The following is a 20,649-nucleotide window of genomic DNA, read 5'->3' on the forward strand; positions in this document are numbered from 1 at the left end:
TTTGGTGATTCCAGGTCATACAGATGGTTCCTAGCTTTCTCCAGACTGACCAGAATGGTGGTTTCTCCTAATGGCACCACAGGGCCATCGATAGGAGTGTGCATGGGAATAGGAGGATAGGGTGAAGTGATGGAGGGCAGTTGTGATGGTGCAGCTTTGAGACCATGCTGAGCATCAACAGAGAAGTCACGTGAATCCTCTTGGAAGGCTGTAGCAGCCAAATGATCTCAAATACTCATAGGTTTCTCACTTTCTAATACAAGTATCAGTATATTTACCTCTTGTTTTTTTTTCTGTGCCTTCCTTTTCTGTCCTTGGCCAGGTCTAAAAAGTTTCAGTCCTTCATTGAGAGCTGCCTAGTGAAGAACCACAGCCAGAGACCAACTACGGAGCAGCTGATGAAGCACCCCTTCATCCGAGACCAGCCCAACGAAAGGCAGGTCCGCATCCAGCTCAAGGACCACATCGACAGGACTAAAAAGAAGCGAGGAGAAAAAGGTTAGTGGAGAAGAGACACATGTTAGTGGAACAGCAGCATTCTGGGCAATCCCTGACTTCTGCCATGTCTTGGAGGTCCTTAGGGTAGACCAAGGCACATCCATGTGGGCAAAACATATGGGTGAGAGAAGGAAGGCAAAGAGGACTGGGTTGCTCGTGGTCTCAGTACCAGTTTCCTTTATTCAGATGGCAAAGTTTGTTTGCAGACTGGTTGAGTTAAATAGGTGGTCCTTCTGTGTGACCACACTTCTTATGGTTTTGAGGTCAAGTTATTTTGTTTGATTTGATTCCTCTCAGTTGTTGAAATGAAAATAAATATCCATAACAAAACAATTGGTGTTCATATGAAGCGTACAGGTGATTGTCGTTAGATTTCATCAGTGTTTTTTAATCTTTTTTTTTCCCTGATTAAAAAAATAAGTATTTTTTGTCCAGGTGGTAATTTCCACATGGAACATTAAGCTTTGATTCATTAAAATGTGTGTATAAAATTTACGTCTGCGTATATATGTACTGACATGTGGGAGGGAGAAGCTGCTAAGCTGAGTTTTCCCCAGCTCGCGTATTTCATGCCAAGTCTGTTGACATACGTGACATTCATGCTGCACCAGCGACGAGCAGAGTCGTGCAAACGAACATCTAGATAAAACCCTTGCCCCAAAGCAGTTCCATTGACTAGGAATAACCTATTAAACTGAATGTTTTCAGTGAACTCTCCAGGCCCTATCAAAGTCTGAAAGGAAGATCAGATAGCTGCAGAAACTTGTTAAAGTATTCAGCTGCTTGTGAACCGAATTTTAATTTGAAAGCTCGTTTGTAGAATCTAGCAAATTAATATGTCGCTATTTCTCTTCTTATTGGTAGTGGTATTAATTTTTCATGTGTACCTTCCAGCCCCTTGTAATAGATTTCACTATAATCAAAACAATAAAACGGGATCCCAGTGAAGTATTAAATGTGTTTAGTCTGGCAAATGAAGGCTGGACCCTAGAGATGGAGAGTAATTGGATAAATGCAAGCCTTTCTTTTACTATCATTCCCTTCATCTGATAAAGATGATATCCCAACAGAAATCACAGTATGTAGCACAACACTGCAGTTGGGCTTTTATGTAGATGTCTTCATTGCCAGGAAAATGCATGGATTTGCATAGAGAGGAGTTGATGCCTTCAGAGCCATTGTTAAATACCACCTTCCAGTGCCTGTGGCTTCAACATCTTGTGGTGCACCTCTCTTTGAAGAACCCTCCTGAAGAAGGGGGTCACTCACTGCCATATGGGGATAAATTCTTATTGTATGAACATCCCCATCTTTACATCGAGTGTCTGTTTGGGCTGTTGCCCACTGTGCTGTTGCTGCCAGCACCCAGGGAGACCATGCATGCTTCCCCTGTAAAAACAGAGAACTGAGAGAAAGAATGCTGCTTATTCTTTGTCATGCAAGAAAAAAAGAGAGTTCTCTGTTCTGCCTTCAGAGCTCTGGGTTTTTCAATCACTGGAAAAACAAATGAGTCCAGCAAAGGGCACTGATGAGCAATTCTGTTCCTAGATGAGACAGAGTATGAGTACAGTGGAAGTGAGGAGGAGGAGGAGGAAAATGACTCTGGAGAGCCCAGGTAAGAATCGGCATTTCATTTCTGCCCTTACACCTTTTTAATTCTGTGTAAAATCGGCTTGGATTACAGGTTTGTATAAACTAGAGGTGGAAAAAAGGACAGTTTGAGCACTCAGTCCCATTCCCTGGCAGAACAAAGTATTTTCCCTCTGCTAGATGTGTAGGGAATAAACTGATGCTGCAAGTCACCTTGGCCAAAAGCTGGGGAAGAAGCCCCGGGTACCTCTTTGCCTGTGGGATCTGCAGCAGAGTGTGGAGCTGTCATGGGAATGTGGGTATTTAGATGTGGAAAAAATGTGTGACGAAGTTAAAGAAGACTCTTTAAAATGTGATTCCTTCTGTCCAAGTGCAACTCCCTATTTCCATGTGACTTTTCACCATGAAACCTCCCCAGTGCTGCTGCAAGCACGGTAGGGCTGGAAGTTACTTTCTTTGGCAACACTTTTCAGACCCTTTGCAATTAGTATCAAGTTATTCCATTATTTCACTGAGATAATGTAGTATTTTAATATCTGGCAATGATTCATGCTAAATGCGCTTTGTGAACAGCTAAATATAGTGCGTGCCACTGCAGCACAAGAGGCTTTCATTAGAAACTTAATGTAAAGGAAACCTTTAGCAAATAAATTACTGGTGAGCCATGAACAGTGCTGTGTCTGCTGCTCTGCCCCAATATTTGTGGTTCCCCTGTCCCTCCATCTGCTGCTCCCCAAGCTCTGTTGGGTTTTGGGATGCTCTTGGGATGAAGGGGAGAGGGGCCAGAATGGAAAATCAGGCAGAACTTCAAGAGGTTTAAGGATGTGCTGTACTGGGCACTGGTGAGGCTGCACCACAAATCCTGGGCTCAGTTTTGGACCCCTCATGGCAAGAAAGGCATTGAGGTGCTGGAGAGAGTTCAGAGAAGGGCAGTGAAGCTGATGAGGGGCCTGGAGCACAAGTCTGATGGGGAGTGTCTGAGGGATCTGGGGCTATTTAGCCTGGAGAAAAGGAGGCTGAGGAGAGACCTTATCACTGTCTACAACTACCTGAAAGGAGGTTGTAGCATGGAGGGTGTTGGTCTTTTCTCTCAAGCAGCAAGTGATAGGATGAGAGGAAACGGCCTCAAGTTGTGCCAGGGGAGGTTCAGATCGGATATTAGGAAACATTTCTTTATGGAAAGTGTTGTTGGACATTGGAACAGGCTGCCCAGGGAAGTGATGGAGTCACCATCACTGGAGGGGTTAAAAGACATGGAGATGAGGTTCTTAGGGACATGGTTTAGTGCCAGTGTTGGGTTTACGGTTGGACTCAATGATCCTGAGGATCTTTTCCCACCAAAATAATTCTATGATCTTCTCTGATGCTTCTCTGCAGCTCCATCCTCAACCTACCTGGGGAGTCAACTCTGAGGAGGGATTTCTTGCGGCTGCAGCTGGCAAACAAGGAGCGTTCGGAAGCGCTGCGGCGGCAGCAGCTGGAGCAGCAGCAGCGGGAGAACGAGGAGCACAAGCGGCAGCTGCTGGCCGAGCGGCAGAAGCGGATCGAGGAACAGAAGGAGCAGAGGCGAAGGCTGGAGGAGGTAACTGGCCAGAGCCGAGCGATGGCCTGGCAAAGGCTGGTTTTGGGGTAGAACAGCAGAATATGTTGTAGCAAGTCACAAGTGACTGTTCTCAGCCTGGTTTAAGGAGATCACGTCCTGACCTCTCTAGTTGGTAACCCGAAAATGTTCTGTTACACTGGACAAACTCCCTGCTCGTGCTTTCTGCAGACCACCCTCTAGCTACTCTCCTCACCATAGGAAGTGTTGCTGACTCTTGTGAAGGTAATAGAGCTGGTTTGCTATAAATAATCCCTTGAATAATCCCAGGGAGGTGGTGGACTCGCCATCCCTGGAGGTTTTTAAACTGAGATTGGACATGGCACTTAGTGCCATGATCTAATAAACGGACTAGAGTTGGACCAAGGGTTGGACTCGATGATCTCTGAGGTCTTTTCCAGCCCAGTCGATTCTGTGATTCTGTGAAATACCAAACTGAAAAGGATCCCTGCAACTCCTGAGCCAAGTTAGTGATTGTTGGGGTGATAGCTCTATTGAGTCAAGGTGGGCAAAACTCTTATTGGTCTAGGCATCCATCAGGTTCATTATCGCTATTTGCAGCTGTAGACTGTTATAGTTGAGAAGAAGCTGAATAGCTCCATTTGCCCTTTCCCCAAATCCATGTGCCACTTGTGTCCCCTTTAATCCCCAATTTCAACTTTCATCCTTCCAGTCCCTGCCAATTAAAATTTCTCTCACAGGGGAGTGGCAGATGCCTGTCTGACTTGTGCGATGATCCATATGTGCCCCAGAGCATAAGATTTCATTACCCTTGTCTTAACATACCAGCTACAAATGCAATCGGTCATAAAATTATCCACCTCATTTAAAATCCAGCTGCAGGATTTGACCGGGTGACTTTGAGTGTCCATGAGTTGCATAGCCTGGACGCATTCTCTTTGTGAAGTGCTCGCTTTTGGTTTAACTCTCGGTTCCTGGATTGCAGAAGTTCACCAAAGAATAAGGGGGGGTTACTCCTGTTTTGGGGCGTTTGATGTGGTTTTGCAGAAAGAAACGCCTTGCCTCGCACTGAACTCATCCCAAGTGTCTCATTGAAGGGCTCATACGTTAAGGGTAATTAAATTAGCATTCTGAAGAGGTCACTGATATGTCTGAAAAAAGGACTTGCAGTACATGGGCTATTAGAGCAGCCACCCGCTTAATTTGCATGAGCCAGAGTGTCTCCTACATTTAACCTGACTCTGGGTGTGCTGGGTAGTGCCCCCGGGCCAGGGGTGCAGACAGGAAGGAATTTCAGGCAGCTGATGGTGATGATGATGGCGATGGTATGGCCCCTCTTTGAGGTGGTCCTCTGAGCCCCTCCGGGGCAGAACCCAACACAGGCAAATCCCGTGCAAAGCGTTTTTTTCAGTCTGGTAAATATGTAGGTCTGTCATGTTGTCAGAGTGCAGAGCATCACGTGTTCAATACATTGTAGGTCAGGCTTTGCTGGTGTCCTGCTCCTTTCCCAAAGCTGGTAAGCTGCTTGGAAAAAGGACGAGGTTTGCATGTAGATGCACCCTGAAATCCCTAGCCCCGATAAATCTGAGGACTGTCATGAGGAAGCCTGACTCTGCGTTTGTCCCAGCCTGCTTGCTGCAAGCGGTACAGGAGCAGAACAACAGCAGAAGAAAAGGAGACACCAGATTAGCTGCAATCCTGTAATGAACACAATGCTTACTGCTGTATTAATAGGTTCTCTTCACATAGAAGAAAATTGTTCTCACTCTTTGCTGCTTCCCAGGCAGGTTTTCAATGGAGGACTAATCCCCTTGCTAAGCTGGCAAGCTCTGCCCTGAGCTATGGAGGTGCTGCCTTGCAGGTCCAGGCTGTGCACAGCCCCCCCTGGGGCTCTGCTGCTCCTGCCATCCTTTCCCCCATGTCATTAAAAGCTAATGCCACCATAGCAGCATTTAAAATCAATGCCTCTTTCTGGTGGCTCTAACAGCTCCCATGGGCTTTTCATCCATTGCCTTCTTCCCAGCTGCTCTATGACTTTTTGGAGCTAAATTGAAAGGGAAAGATCTGCTGGGGCAAAGCCACCCAAGAGGTGTAACCCTGCTCCTGCCATGTCGGAGAAGTGGGGAAAGACAGTGGGACATGCCAAGGGGCATCCTCTGACCACCCTGGTGTTTCGACACGGGTATGATTACTCCTGGGGGCTCAATGGGATGATTTTTTTACAATGAGAGTGATGAAACACTGTCCCAGGTTGCCCAGAGAGGTGGTGGATGCCCCGTACCTGGAGACATCCCAGGCCAGGCTGGACAGGGCTCTGAGCAATCTGATCTGGGTGAGGATGTCCCTGCTCATGGCAGAGGGGTTGGACCAGATGAGCTTTGAATGTCCCTTCCAACACAAACTATTCTGTGATTCTATGAGGGCAAAGCAGACAGCTGTGTGCTGGCAGCTAAGCCAGTCTAGCCAGGTTTAGCCTCACCTGCACCTCCAGCCATGGAGTAATATGAGCTGTCTTCACTGTTGGACACCCTGTGCGTGGTGACCAAGAAACATAGCTGAGTTGTTACAACGAGGGTTAAAGCAGAAGTCCTTGGAGACGTGCAAACCTCCTGTTGCAAAGGCGCTGGGTTGTGGCAGGGATGAGGAGGCGACAATCTGCAGCATGGCCAGCTGCGGCTTGGCCATCTGCAAGGTGTCCCATGTATGCTGCAGTCTGCGGTAGGAAGACAAGGAAAATAGTAGAGGTAGAGATTAGCAAACAGAAAGTTTTGTTGTTCCTGCAGGGAGTGGGATAGAGGAGCCGCACAAGCGGCTCTGAGCATCCTCCCCTTGAGTGTTCTGCTCGTGGAGGATTCCCAGCCTCTGCCCTGGGGAGCAATTCTGCCTCTGCCTGGGGACACAGGAAGGGGTTTATAGCCCCAGGCTGTCTCGCTGTTGCTGGCACAGCTGGCCAGTTGTGGATATCATTTGGTCTTTTTGTTCTTCCCATGTATTTTGGGGGCAGGAAGCATCTGATGGCCAGACAGAGGTACAAAACCCTTCTGCAGCAGCCGGGCTGTTAGGTTTTGACCTCTGTGTTTTCTTGCGCTAGCTTTGCACTAACTCCACTTGTGGGTTCTTGGCTCTGGATTTATTTTGGTTAATGGGAACAGAGTTTCTTCCATGCTACTTCATGGTCTGACTAAGGTGGGGTGTGCCTCTAGTAGACAGCATTGGACCAGCAGATCTCTGGGGGGAGAGACCAGTGGAAGACTCAGATTACTGTATTTTCAAAATAAAGTTGACCTTTAAAATAGAGCATCCTGGACAAATAAACACTTGGAACTGGTGGCTTCTGGGGCTTCTAAGTCAGGCTGTTTAGTACTGCCAGGCATATTACTATGTTTATAGAAGGAGTTCTGACTCATAATAAAACACCGAGAAGGTGGCCAGGCTGACTGAGGGCATCAGCTGGGCCCCAGTGCAGCACCAAAAGGATTGACTTTGGAGGATGACAAGCTCAAAAAATGCCTGGAATTAATTTGTACTGGAGATGCACGGTAAAAGAAGAAAATAAATAGCTGGAGAAAGGCTGTTAGTGGGATAACTGGTCCATTCCTCTGTCAGAGCAGACCTTCCATAGATTTTCTTTTGGTTTTCCAGTCTTGTTTTTAAATACTGCCAGGAATAGAGCTCCCACTGTTTCTGTTCCCTCACCCAACAGAGCTTATAATGAAAAAATCCCATTTTTTTTCTGTCATCTTGATCTTCTTCAACCAGGGATTCTGAACCTCTCACAAAGTACCTCTCATTTAAGGCCTTTTGGGGGAAATGCACCATCTCATAATGTTGTTCCACCAATAAAATCAAATGTGTATATAAAAATGTTAAGTGAGAAAGTCTGCTGGTGGTTTCCTGATGCACCTCATGCTGCTCCTGAGACATTCTGCCCTCCTTAGTGTGCCTCCTTTCATCTGTTGGACACTCAGGACTCCTTTTTCAACAGCTGACCCGTTTCCTTCTTTAAGGCTGCATCTTATTGCAGGCATCCAAAGACACTTAGATTTGCAGCTGCCTTTAATTGCAGTAGAAGTAAAAAATCCCCAAGCTAGCTTTCAACCTGGAACCTTCATGGGAGTAGAGGCACAGCTTTGTTTTTCTTCTTGCAGGAAGATGGTCTCATAAATTCACCTGAACTAGCTGCAAAGAAACCCCAAATTAAAGAATTAAATATCGATAGATCAAATAGCACTAAGTAAAATATTTCTGTAATGCAGAAGGGTGAATTGCTTGAATATATTTGAATTTTTCCCTGTATAGACCGATATTAGATATATATAGTTCCCTAATAAACCCTCCATTTGTTGCTGGCATAGAATGAGTCTTACTGCACCAGTTTAACCACCAGAATTCCAGCTGAGCCATAGGGATAACACATCTCCCAGTCAGGAGCATCAGGGATAGTGTGAGACAAACTGTGCAGACTCCTTTGCAGCAGTGGGCCGGGGTAGGCAGGGAGGGCTTTACAGAACATCATTTTTCTGCCATCTTGTGGATTTTTTTTCCTTTCTAGGTATGAAGCGAAGGTCAGATCTTTACAGGGAACATACAAGGCCAGGCTAAGCATTTTGCTGTTTGTGTGTGAGGTTTCATCCAGTGCAGTTATAGAGCTGCTTGTTCAGGGGATAAAAAATTGCTGCAGCTCCATTATATGTTAACCAGCAGAAGACCATCTACCGGAAGCTGTGAAAAAGCAATGCAAAAAAATGCCAGCAATTAATTATAGATAAGCTAGCTAAAATGATGGTGGTTATTTTCTTCTGCATATGCAAGTGTCGTATAGCTTGTAGGAATATTTTCATTAAGATGACAGCCTCCTTGCAGTAATATGGTTCATGGGGACACTGCAGTGGTCCCAGCAGCAGTCCTGTACCCATTTCCAAGGCGAGCTGCATTATGGCAGCTCCTGTAATACAGGTATCTGCTAAGCCTGACATGTCTCTGTTTTTTCTTTGGTTATAAAGTATGCATAACTCATAGTTTCTGAACCATGAGCCTTTTCCTGCATGGAGGATCCTTTCGTGGTGATCTCAGCTAAAAGCTCCTGCGATGGTTTAGGGCGTATCAGATTCCTGTTTGCTGTGGTGGGAAGTTCTGACCCAGTTTTTCTCCCAGTGGGAAACACCCCTTCGTGCTCCAGTGCTCAGTGTGTCAGGGAAGATGATGTTCCAGCCACAGTCACTCTTTCCCTGGTGGCTCAGATAAATGAACCTGTCACAGCAATGCAACCACCTAGAATATTTGTTTTCATTTGTCAGTTGGAATTTCCCCTCCTCTTCTTCACTGGCTCACGCTCGTGTTTGGGAACAGCAGACAAGTTTTCCAGGAGCTTCTTCTTGCCAAGTGTCAGTGCCTCTTGGAGCTCGCCAGGGTCACAGGGCAGCTCCAGCTCTCCCATTGCTCCTAGTCCTGAATGTGACTGACCCAGCAAAGGAAGTTTGCTCCTTTGAAGTCCTTGTTTCATGCCAGGCCTCCAAGGACCTTCCTACCAGAGGCTTTGCCTTCCTGTGTCTTGCCTCATCAATATTTAAAACCTGTCATTTCTAGTGCAGTGCAAATAAGATCCCATTCTGGCTTACAAGCAGCTACATACAGCTTTACCTGCAGAGTTATATAAATGCACTCCTAATTAATTTGCGCTCTTGCCTTGCATGAATAATAGATCTGGGTAGTGTAAATACACACAGTAGTTTCAGGCTTGGAGAAACGTGGGAAGTGTGCATTTGCAGTGGGAGAGGGAGGGCAGAAAACAGGCAGAAAAGGAGGCAAATAAAGAGAGAGCTTTGAATCTCTGCCTTTTTTTTTTTTTACATGGACTTTTCACATGCAGTTTTCAGCTGCATCTCACTGAGCTCAGTCCCTACATTAAACAAGTCCCCATCATCCTAGTGCTGCTTGTCACCAGTGTGAGCAGCAATGGGGGAAAGATGGGTGCAGTGATGAAGGGGAGGTGGGTGCAGTGATGGAGGCCTCACTCACTGCAGTGCCAGGTCCTCACCAGATGTTTGCCAGCTGCTGAAGTGGGTCCATACAGGGAAGGCAGCTGAGCATGCTGGGAGGCTGTGCCGCTGCCAATTCACTGCAGCAATGCTGAGATGGCGGCGTGGTCTTTAGCTGAAGGTGCTTGTAATGCAACCGTGACAAATGACTTGCTTATAATGTGACCTGACAAAAACGCGGTGGAGCTGGAGGGAAGCTCTGTATGCCTGGCCTCAATAAATGGATATATTTCATCCCACTCTCAACCTGAGCCCAAAGAGCTTGGCTGCGGCAAGATGCTGAAGTCCTTTAAATATCCCAGAGAGTATCAGGCTTGGCTTTGAAAGAAAACTGTGCCTGGGGGGGCTCAGTTCCCAGCTCCAGTGGTTCAATAGGCTTTTTGGTGTGTAAATAAGGCTGGGACTGCTTGGTGCATGTTCTACTGGAAGGATGGTCATGTGCTGCTCCCTCCCTAGGAAAAACACTTTTTTGGAAGGGTCTGGCTTTGTTTGACTGCTGAATTGGAAATAATGACCAACCGGGTGATTTTTTTATTTAAGAAATAGCTGTGACATTCAGGGCCTTGCCTCCTGCCAGCCAAGCCCAGCCTACACAAGCATTATACGCTTTATTCAGCAACATTCTATTCTAATGAAAAAAAAAAACCCAACAAAGTTAAAAGCCACCCAAAAAACAGTGTGATATACACTGGAATTGGAAGCTCAGGGTAGCGTGTATTCAACCTGTTAGTCAAAAGATCCGTGCTCCTGGGTGCATGGCAGCAGTGACCATCACCCACAGCGCTCATCTGAGGAGGTTCAGGAGTGCTGGGGAAGCCAAGAAATCCTGTGTGTTACTCTTACTGCTGTAGGATTACTACATCCTGCTGGTATATCCTCTTCAATTTCTAGTATAGTTCAAAAAAACCTACAAACAACCCTATGTTCACGTTGTGCTTGGCGAGGACAGGTGTACACACAGAGTAACACATGCAGCCCTGGCTTACGTGGGCAGCGTGAGCAACTGTGTCTGGCGTGGGACATGCCGGAGTCTGGAGCCTGGCAGGTTATTTCAAGTTTGATGCAATTTTTTCCTTCCTGGAGGCAAATGGAGCAGCGTGGATAAATATGGCTATAGGTGGCACTAAAGCTGTGCTGCAGCTCGAACGTTAAGCTGGAGCAAATCAGCACAGTCCAGGGTGGCTGTGGATGTCGCCTGTGGATGAGGAGGTAGCAGTAAGACAGGCAATGGCTTCTCCTGATATTTAAAATATCTATCTATAGATATATCTATCTTTATAGGCTTTTATCTACAAATATATTTGTAGATATATATCTCTAGACAGATATGGAAAGAGATATAAAGTAGAATATAGGATATTGAATTGTATATATCATAGTCATCTGTCTGAATAGACCTGTTTCTTACATAGTTATTTATTATAAATATATATCTATATATTAGAGATGGATCTATTTTATTAGATATGTGTTATAGAGGTAGATCTCTGCATAATATACTATATATCTTATATATGAGAGATATAATATCTCTCTATAGAGATATTAAATCACTATATTATAGAGATAAATATAATAGCTATATAATATCTCTATAGATAGATAGCTATAATAGGGATAGATACCTATATAGAACATATCTATATAGGTATTTATACATAGATATAGATACCAAATCCATCTGTCCATACTGCAGAGCAGCAGTTTAAAGCAGATGCATCTTTGTCTCCAGATAGCTCAGCCAGCTCCTTGGGCAGAGCTGCCGGAGGCAGCTGCCAGCTCCAGCCCTCCACGTGATTTAGCAAACATGTGGCATTGCCAGCCCCTCCAGTGCCTGGCACTGCAGTCTGCTCAGCTGCTGTGTCGGCAATGACTGCCTCCCCGTTAGCACTGCATGCATGGTGGAGCTGTGGCAGGCTGCAGAGCCCCAGTAGCCAACATTGGCATTTGAGTGCCCTCTGCTGATGTGCCAGCTGGCCACTGTGGTGCCGAACAGCCTGTGGCCCCTCTGCTTCCATGGCAGAGCATTGCAGTGATTTACTTTGAGCCCCTGCACCCCAGGATGGGAGAGCAGAGAGGTTTGGGTAGTTGGAGGAGTGATGTTGGGTTAAAAGCATGGGGATGTGAGCTGGGGGTGTCACCTGGGTGCCCAGCGGACACAGGACAGCTCACAGCAGGCTGTGACAATTACCCCAAAATGCCCTGGATTGCTGTTGGCAAAGATGCTACAGAGACAAGCAGGCAGGGATGCAGCCTGGGACAGGGGTGGCCTGAGGACAGGGAAGGAGTCCCCCCCACCCTGTTCATTTGGTGTTTCAGAAAAGAAAAACCCTTGGATTTTGGGTCTTCTGTGTTACCTTCTGACCTCAGCGAATGTAAGAGACACATTCCCCTCTTGGCAGGCAGTAGCTCCCCCAGCAACCCCCCTCATCTTTGCAGGTGGTTTTGGGGCTCAGATACGAGTTCCCCATAAGTGAGAGGCTTCTGCATCTCCCAGGGTGAGTTTCTCCTGCCTAGTTAACCCCCTTGTCAGGCACACTGGTGAGTGGGGACGGTGCATTGCCCACATAGAGCAGAAAGGGGGTTTGTGTGCATGGTCCAGTGCTGGTTTGGGGGATGCTCTAGGTTCTCCAGGCACCAGAGCACGTGAGGAGCATTGCTGGGTGAGATGTCTCCCCAAAAACTGTGAGAAAAAGGACTTTGAGCTTCTGTGGAGAGGAGTAGGGGTGCTGACCTGTGCCTCCTGTCCCCACAGCAGCAGAGACGGGAGAAGGAGCTGCGGAAGCAGCAGGAGCGGGAGCAGCGGCGGCACTACGAGGAGCAGATGCGGCGGGAGGAGGAGCGGCGACGCGCCGAGCACGAGCAGGTAACGCGGCAGGAACACGGCAATTGCCTTCGGCATGGATTCCTCTTCCTCTCATCAGAGGTTTTTTCTCATAATTTTTGCCACTTGAGAGCAAATTGCTTAATTGTGTGTCACTTTCCACCGCCATCATTTATTTCCGTGCGGATCCACTTGCTGGCCCGCAGGTGTGGAGACACTTGATGCAGGCTTTTCCAACCCGCTGGTGCCTGGGATGGGGTTTTGGGATGTTCCCAGTTAATGTTAGCCATTTCCCAGTGGTTTTCACTCTTTACCCTCAGAGATCCCTGAGTGGTGGGTGTCCCGGGCTCTTTGGGCATGAATAAAGGGTCCCTGGGCTGATTGATCAGTGATGGCTTCCGGGTGGGATGTGTGCGGGTGCCCACCTCATTCTCCTTCCTCTTGGGAAATACTGTCTCTTTTACCTTCTCTCTCTTTTTCCTTTAATCCTTGCTGCCCACACCTCCAGGAGTACATCAGGCGACAGTTAGAGGAGGAGCAGAGACAGTTAGAGATCCTGCAGCAGCAATTGTTGCAGGAGCAAGCACTACTTCTGGTAAATGGGAGGCCCCGGCCACACTTTCTGCTTTCTGCCCATGTCGTGTCCGCATGTGCCCTTGTTGAACCCGTGTCCCCCAAGTGCCTCCTGCCATGCCGAGACCTGGGGGACGCTGCTGTCACCACCGATGCCTCCTGTCCCACTCGGTGGCCAAGAGCATGCCTCGATTCCCTCGCCGCCGCTTCGGGCCGTGTCCTCCGCCATGCACGGCTCTCATTGCATCCCTTCCGCAGTGTCAGCATGAGCGGAGCAGCCCCTCTTTGTTGCTGTGTAATTTTGAACGCTGTTGGCAGCATGTTGCAATGTGGTCACACTGTCACGTGCCTGCACCTAGCAAACCCAGCCTGCCCTGTGGGTTTGCATATTCTAAGCGAAGGCTTTTGTTTTGGTTTCCTTGCAGGAACACTGTATATTCCCTCTCCTGCTGTTTGCATTCTAGATATCCTAGTTTTTTACTTAATTTATTGTTGAATTATCCTTTTTTAATGCTGGTAGCTGTTATTCACACTGCGTTATCTTATAATCCAGAGGGATTATTCTTTTACCCTCTTGCTAATAATTTTATTTACGGGAAAAGAAAAGACACAATCCTTTGTCTTTCAAAAAGGCCTTTTCAAAATGATTTAGTCATTAAACCTCATAGAACTGGATTCAGAAAGATCATACAGTTGGCTCTGCTGTGTGGCCCTTCCCACAAACAATAAATTGGTCCTGCAGAGGACTTGGCTTTGGCTGGATTTTGGCTGACCTGGTGGTGTTTGGCACCTCGTCGGATTGATGCTTTGTTGTTCCCATCCAGAAAAATCTGGGCAATATCCTGGTAACTCCTAAGGGGATGTCTGCGCCCTTGAGGGGTCTCACAGTGCTTCCCTGGGACAGGTCACCTGCTGCGAAGTGCCACCACCAGGGTCACGACTCAGAATTGCTTGGTTCTGTCCTCCCAGCCATATCTCCTCCAGGATGGTTTACAGCTCAGTCCCCAGTGTCTTTCAAATCAATGAACTTTGCCAGAAAGCAGCCTTTCAGATACTTGGGCCCCGTTTTCCACTCATACAGCTACATTTGCCGTGTTCAGCCCTGCATTCAGCCGGGCAGCCGTGTCACTATGCTTTCTCTGGGCAGGAGTACAAGCGCAAGCAGCTGGAGGAGCAGCGGCAGGCGGAGCGGCTGCAGAGGCAGCTGCAGCAGGAGCGGGACTACCTGGTGTCCCTGCAGCAGCAACAGCAGCAGCAGCGGCAGGACCAGCGGCCGGCAGAGAAGAAACCCCTCTACCATTACAAAGAAGGGATAAATGCCAGCGAGAAACCAGCCTGGGCCAAGGAGGTAGGCGAGAGCGAGGAGAATGATGATGCATTTGCCTGAGCTGGGCATGCAGTTCAGTCTGAAATACAGGGTGTTTCAAAAAGATGGACCCAATTTCAAAAATACGGTGAATTGGGTGCATCTTTTTGAAACACGCTGTACATGTGGCAGATTGTGTTTTGCTGGGTCATCCTCCAGCAGATGCCATTAGCTGTGCTGGAAACACTCCCAGTTCAGTGCAATGTGTGTACGTTTGTGCAAGGACAGAGAGTGGAGGAAGGAGTTTTTTCCATGAGGGCACGCAAGGAGGAGGATGGATCCCTTCTGGAGGGGTTCAGCCACAGTTGGGGACTTGTGGACGTGCCAGGAGCTCCTGATGCTTATTCCTGGCATGTCCACAAGTTGTCTGGAGGTCAGGAGTGAATGCAGAGTGTGATCGTGCAGTGTTCCTTGCTGAAGAGTCAGTTCCCCATAATCAAACAGGGACCAGACAGCTCTTTCTCCTGTGCTTAGGACTGTACCTCTTGGGATTGCTCTTCTCTCATGATTTGATTTTCAGAAAGGCAAACCACATTGCCAATTTTCTTTTTCTCTCCAGCAGAAAGAGGCAATTGTTGTAACAATTATGAGATCTTGAATATTAATTATTGCCTGGCTGAACAGTCTGGAGAATATGAAGACATGCATTGTCTGCAGTGCAGTTTCAGGATCATGTGCAAACACTTTCTCCTTAATCCCTTTGTGGTGGCTCCAGTAAGACTGGTGCCCACTCTTGCTATTAGTTTTTCTAAAGTTCTTTGTGTTTAGTGTGGTTTAATTTTGTAACCATAATCCTGGGCAGAAAGATCTTTTAATAAGTCGGCTATTCTTCCTACTGAGCAGGATTGCTGTTTGCTGCGAAATGTCTGGCACCCTTCAGTCCTGGCAGAGATGTGATGTGCATCCAGCATATAGCTGTCTCCTGGTCTTTCCTCTTGACAACCCTCAGCTGCATCCACAATACCTGCAAGCATGAAATGCTCAAGAAATTCAATCAGCTATCAGTTTCTAAGCAAAGGCCAATAATACGAACAGTTCAGAGATAGATATGGGTGTCAAAAACTCTTTTGGCCTCTTTATACTCCTTTGGGTTTCTCCTTCTTTCCCTTCTAATTCAATCTCCAGAGTATTTTGGTGGTGATGCACCAGACGACCTATTTTCATGGAGTTGCAGCATCATTCTCCAGCCTTTCCAGTGGAAGAGGTTTGGTAGGTGGGTCTGCAGATGAGATGTTCCAGATGTGCTGAGCCACCTCGGACAGCAGAGGCTTCCACCTGCACGGTGCCTCTGCAGTTTTCTGCAGAACTGGGGCTCTACTGCCCCTCTGCAGAAGTGCTGAGAGTAGGTAGCAGGCAGGAAAAAGGGAATAAACTCTGGCTTTCATTGCCTGGTTTTAAATAAACCCTCTAGAATGTTGCTAAATTACCTCTGGCATTGTCTTCAAAGCTATAACAAAGATATTTTAAAAGGAATCTTTATCTAAGGTGAAGGAGAAGAGTGCTGGATTTAGCTTTCCGTTTCAAACACAAAGGCCCATTTCTTTTATTCCGTGGGGAGGTGTCTCTTTTTGATGCCATCGCTGGGAGTGGGGTTTTGGGAACTGCACAACATGAATAAGAACAGCAGAATGTGGCCTCAGACCCTTTGCTGAAATCACAGGGAATATGAGGTTTCCCATTGTTTGGGAACATCTCTAGCTTCCACCAATTAGGTCTCCAAACTGTTTATTCTTTACTTGTGTCACTCTGTCTGGTTTCAAATGAAATGCTCAAAGCAACAACTGTGTCATCGTTCTGCTCTCAGGAGCAGTAGTTTGATGTGCTGCCTTGACACAATACCCTTGGGAACTTCCCCAAACTACTCTTCCCTCCATTCACTGTTTTATCTACTGCATAGTCCCATTTTTAGCACAATTTAGCTACTTTGCTGCATATAGCAAAGTACCACCCTTGCTGACTGTACAGACAGTCAGACTTGTGCTGATACTTCGTCACCCTACCATGGTTGTTGCATAAGTTTAGCAATTCCCTTACCCAACCCATGCATACTAATTTAACAGAAATATTGAGACTTAACTTTCCTTTGGAAAAAAGGAGAAGACAATTCTGGTGCTCAGCTAGAGCTTATTGGGATATCCTCTGAGGATCTTGCGTGCTATCCGATATTATCCTTGGTTTTATGCTCTTTGGTTTCAAGTCTTCTCTCTCAGGTACTTGGTCATCCCAGGTGAGTTTTCCTTGTACTATGCCCCTCTGTGCTTTTCATGCCTCTACTTTATGCACTTATTTACCCACTTCACTCATCTTCACATGGTGAATCCAAGACCTTGTAAATGTGGGATAAAGCACAGAAGTGATGCTGTGGCCACTCACACTGTGGTTGTGTCCCAGCGTCCCTTTGTTAAGGGACTGGTCTGTCGGTGAAGACACATCTCAGGGTTGTGCTGCATCTTTCATAGTTTCACCAGAGCACAGCCAAGGATTTCCTTTTTTATGCCAAAGAAAATAGTCTGATCCGATAGCCCCCACCAACATGCAACATCTCCATCTGCTGTCCCTTCTACTCATATTCTTGCTAGTGAAGGAGTGTGCACTGGATGTCAAATCAGATGTAGCTTGGGTACTGTCCTAGACCTGCCCTGTTTGTCCAGGCACACCTCTGCTTATCATTAAGCTGGGCCTTTTTAGGTGTTACCTTGGGACCCTCTGATGATCCAGCCAGGAACGTGGCATTAGCACTCTAAACAGTGGTACTATAATTAGCAGCTCTCTCCTTTACTGCCTCTCCTGCTATGGACCAGTGTTTGCTAAACCAAGTGAGGAAGATAGCCAGGTCCAACTTCCCAGTGACAGAGAAGCTTGGTCAGCTGCAGGATGGGTTTGTGGAGGTATGTGCCATACGTGACCATGCATAAAGGAGGGGACAGGTTTAATTGGACATTTTCCATGTGGTGGCCAGGCCCTCCAGTGCCGTCCCAGAGGCTTGACTGTGTGTCACGAGTTGTGCTGTTCTCTGCAGCAGCCAATGCACACGTCAGCTCCTCTTTCAGTCCCCATGGCTTTTATCCTTCTCTCACTTTGAAGTGATGTACGAGAACATCAGCAGTCTTCCACTGGGACCTGCACAGAAGCTGCTGAGGATGTGTCTTCTTTCAGGGGAATCTTGAGTTCAATTAGTGATGGCTGAAACCAGAGCGGTGATGAATTCCTGCAGGGTTTTGTTCTTTTTTCCTCCTCTCTGCTTAATGGTGGAGTCAGTACGGCTCCACGCAGTTCAGCTGGAGAGTCCTGAGAGCATCCTCTGCTGTGCCGGTACAGCAAAGTGCTGGCAAGGAGATGCTGGCAGTGGGAAAACCAAGTGCCTTTCTCATTCCCAATGCACAAACATCCCTGTTTCATCCCTCTCCTGCCTTCTCCTCCATGCAAGTTTTGAAGTTCTCCATAATCAGCTATGTATTATGGCTCGGCAGCATGCTGGGGAGTGCCTGCAAACGTGGAGGACTTGCAGATGAACTGGACCTGGCCTGTGACCCCAGTGCTCATGCTGCTGCTCCCTTGTTCAGGGGGATTTCTCCTTCCTTCCTTGCATCTGTTCCTGCAGGCATCACTGAACCAAGCTCTGTCCGGTCTCTGAGAGCTGCTGGGCAGCACCTGGAGAAGCTGTGACGACCTCTTGGGACACAGCAGTGGCCCGGGGGGTCCCACAGGAGCTAGAAAGGAAAGAGTCCATAAAACAGATCTACTGCCTAAATTTTCCTCTGCCTCTCCTGCTCAGTATCTGAAAAAGATTCATTTTTATTAATGTAACGGCTCTTTCGTTTCATCAGTATTTATTTACTTAAATAAGAACTCCGTTTCTTTCCAAGCAAACCTGCTTTAAAGATTGCCTTTTAACGCGACATTGTACACAGTGGTATCAGGATGTGCTAAGGGTGTTTAACACATTAATGATACGTAAATGAAAATATATGTCAGATATTAAGAATTCTGCATAGCATATGCTGCATGAATATCAATGCATACAGTCTCATGGAGGGACACCCAGACAGCATGTATGTCTGGGTTAGCTGAAACCACTGTATTTCCATTAAGAGTAACTGAAAGCACGGGGCTTTGGGTTCATTTATCTCTCAGTCATAGAGGTTTTTCCCCTTCCTTAATGACAAGGTGCCAGACTTACTAAATCTAGATCAAAGCCAGACATTTTCTGGCTACTATGTTTATTCTTTTATTCAGATCAAACAAAAGCTCTCCTTGTGGTGTTTATAGTAGTGAAGGAAAAGGGTCCCCTTGCTCAAAGATACATTTGAGAAGAAGCAAGAGCTTCTCAGGAATGACCTCTCAAAACACCTTTCCAGGGCATGTTGCCTTTTCTTTATTTTTCCATTTCACATTCAGAAATTAATTACATGCATAAATAAAAATAGTCCTTTCCATGTTTTTAAAATGCATTTATTGCACAGTTTGCTCGGTAACTGGGATTTCATGATCATACAATATATATGATTTACCTACAGAGAAAAGAGCTTCCTCTGTACATTTGTATTCTCTATACATATGCATTCTTCACCCAGAGGGTGGTGGAGCCTGGAACAGGCTCCCCAGGGAGGTGTTACAGCCCCAAGCCTGACAGTGTTCAAGAAGAGACTGGACAACGTCCTCAGACACATGGTGTGAACTGTGGGGTTGGCATATGCAGGGACAGGAGTTGGATTCGATGATCCGTGTGGGTCCCTTCCAACTCAGGACATTCTATGTTTTGTTTTTTTCTTTCATTCTGTCCCTTGGTTTTCAGTCAGAAATGGCTTTTTATGGGGCATTCACCCGCTCTCCCCATCTCACCGCAGGTGGAGGAGCGCTCCCGGCTCAATCGCCAGAGCTCGCCGGCCATGCCACATAAGGTGGCCAACAGGATTTCTGACCCCAACCTGCCTCCTCGCTCCGAGTCTTTCAGCATCAGCGGGGTGCAGCCGGCACGGACCCCACCTCTGCTCCGGCCCGTGGACCCGCAGGTAATGGGGCTTCCCCAGCAGGTTCATCCCCCAGAACCGGGATGCTGGGGGTGCTGGTAAGGTAACAAGAAAAAACAGATTAAAGAGAAATAGTGTCTTGCTCCCTGGTTTCTCAGTCTTAAGTGTATTCATGAGTAAGAGCAGCATCTACATTCATGAGTGGATTTATCCTGTCACCTCCATGTGTTAGAAGCATCACGCTGGTTTATACCTTCCTTTGAAGCATCACGTACTGGTTACTGCCAGAAACAAGCTGGAGGACCAAGAGGAACCGCTGGTCTGGTCCAGTGCAGCAGTTGCTCTGTTCCTCCTTGGATCTGGTTTATGTTAAGGACTAAAACCACAGCGCCTGGTAACGAAAGACCCAGGATGCTTTGATGCTGAAGTTCATCAAAAAGGGGTTTTGCTTTCTTTGCTGCTTTAATTCAAGGTTTTATTTTGGTTTTCCATTGAGTCAACATCAGTCACAAACACATCTAGAGAGGGCATAGATCACCATGACTGTCACAGAGGAGGGGTATCTTTATTTTAAGCATTCCTCCCAGCCATGAGGTCTGTAAATACTCTGCCACTGAAAGTTCTATTAGTGTTGGTGCTGGCTCTGGTTCAGCCCCTGGAATTGCTTCCACAGATCCACATGCTCCAGCGGGAATTTCAGAGGGAAGTACAAAGCCTTTGCTCCAAGTCCAGCTGGGCTTTCTATGGGAAAATCCGCCAACTCAGTGCCATCCACATGTGGGATGTGCAACCATAGGTCAGCAGTACAATGCCAGCTTTAAACAAAATGCATCCAAGAAAGCCTATAAACATACAGCTGGTTTTTTGCCCAATGTACATGGTCTATATATGTTGGGAAGTGGGTAAAACCCCATTTCACTCTAATCTCTCTGATTGCCCAACTCTTTATCAGTGACCTTTTTGATGACCTTTATTGTCAACAACTACAGAAACAATTGTTGGACAATAAAGTACTAATGAAAAAGCTGCTTGAAACCCAGAGACCCATGTAAATGCATGCATGCATACACATATATACGATACCTGTACATGTGTACAGAGACATGTATGTAGCAATGTCAGATAAAAGTTGCAACCCTGCTGTATCAAAGAGGAGCAGCTTCACAGGGTCCTGGGAAGAAGCTCTAATTTCACAAACTCTAACTTTGTGAATTTCTCAGATTTTCCAA

General features: G+C 46.8%; 1 protein-coding gene across 6 annotated transcripts in view; it reads left to right on the plus strand.

Moving 5' to 3' along the window:
* The window catches only part of TNIK (TRAF2 and NCK interacting kinase), a 159,485-nt gene that overhangs the window by 109,248 nt on the left and 29,588 nt on the right, over nucleotides 1-20,649 (plus strand). For 4 of the 6 annotated variants that reach the window (XM_082054931.1, XM_082054935.1, XM_082054932.1 and 1 more), the window contains exons 10-16: nucleotides 323-498; nucleotides 2,047-2,113; nucleotides 3,466-3,670; nucleotides 12,443-12,553; nucleotides 13,020-13,106; nucleotides 14,232-14,432; nucleotides 19,298-19,462. In XM_082054931.1, the coding sequence (XP_081911057.1) occupies nucleotides 323-498; nucleotides 2,047-2,113; nucleotides 3,466-3,670; nucleotides 12,443-12,553; nucleotides 13,020-13,106; nucleotides 14,232-14,432; nucleotides 19,298-19,462 (1,012 nt within the window). The remainder of the gene's footprint in view (nucleotides 1-322; nucleotides 499-2,046; nucleotides 2,114-3,465; nucleotides 3,671-12,442; nucleotides 12,554-13,019; nucleotides 13,107-14,231; nucleotides 14,433-19,297; nucleotides 19,463-20,649) is intronic. The other 2 variants (XM_082054933.1, XM_082054934.1) reach the window with 1 other exon arrangement.

Source organism: Streptopelia decaocto (assembly GCF_964273445.1).
Source record: "Streptopelia decaocto genome assembly, chromosome: 6".
In the NCBI taxonomy this organism is placed as follows: Eukaryota; Metazoa; Chordata; class Aves; order Columbiformes; family Columbidae; genus Streptopelia; species Streptopelia decaocto.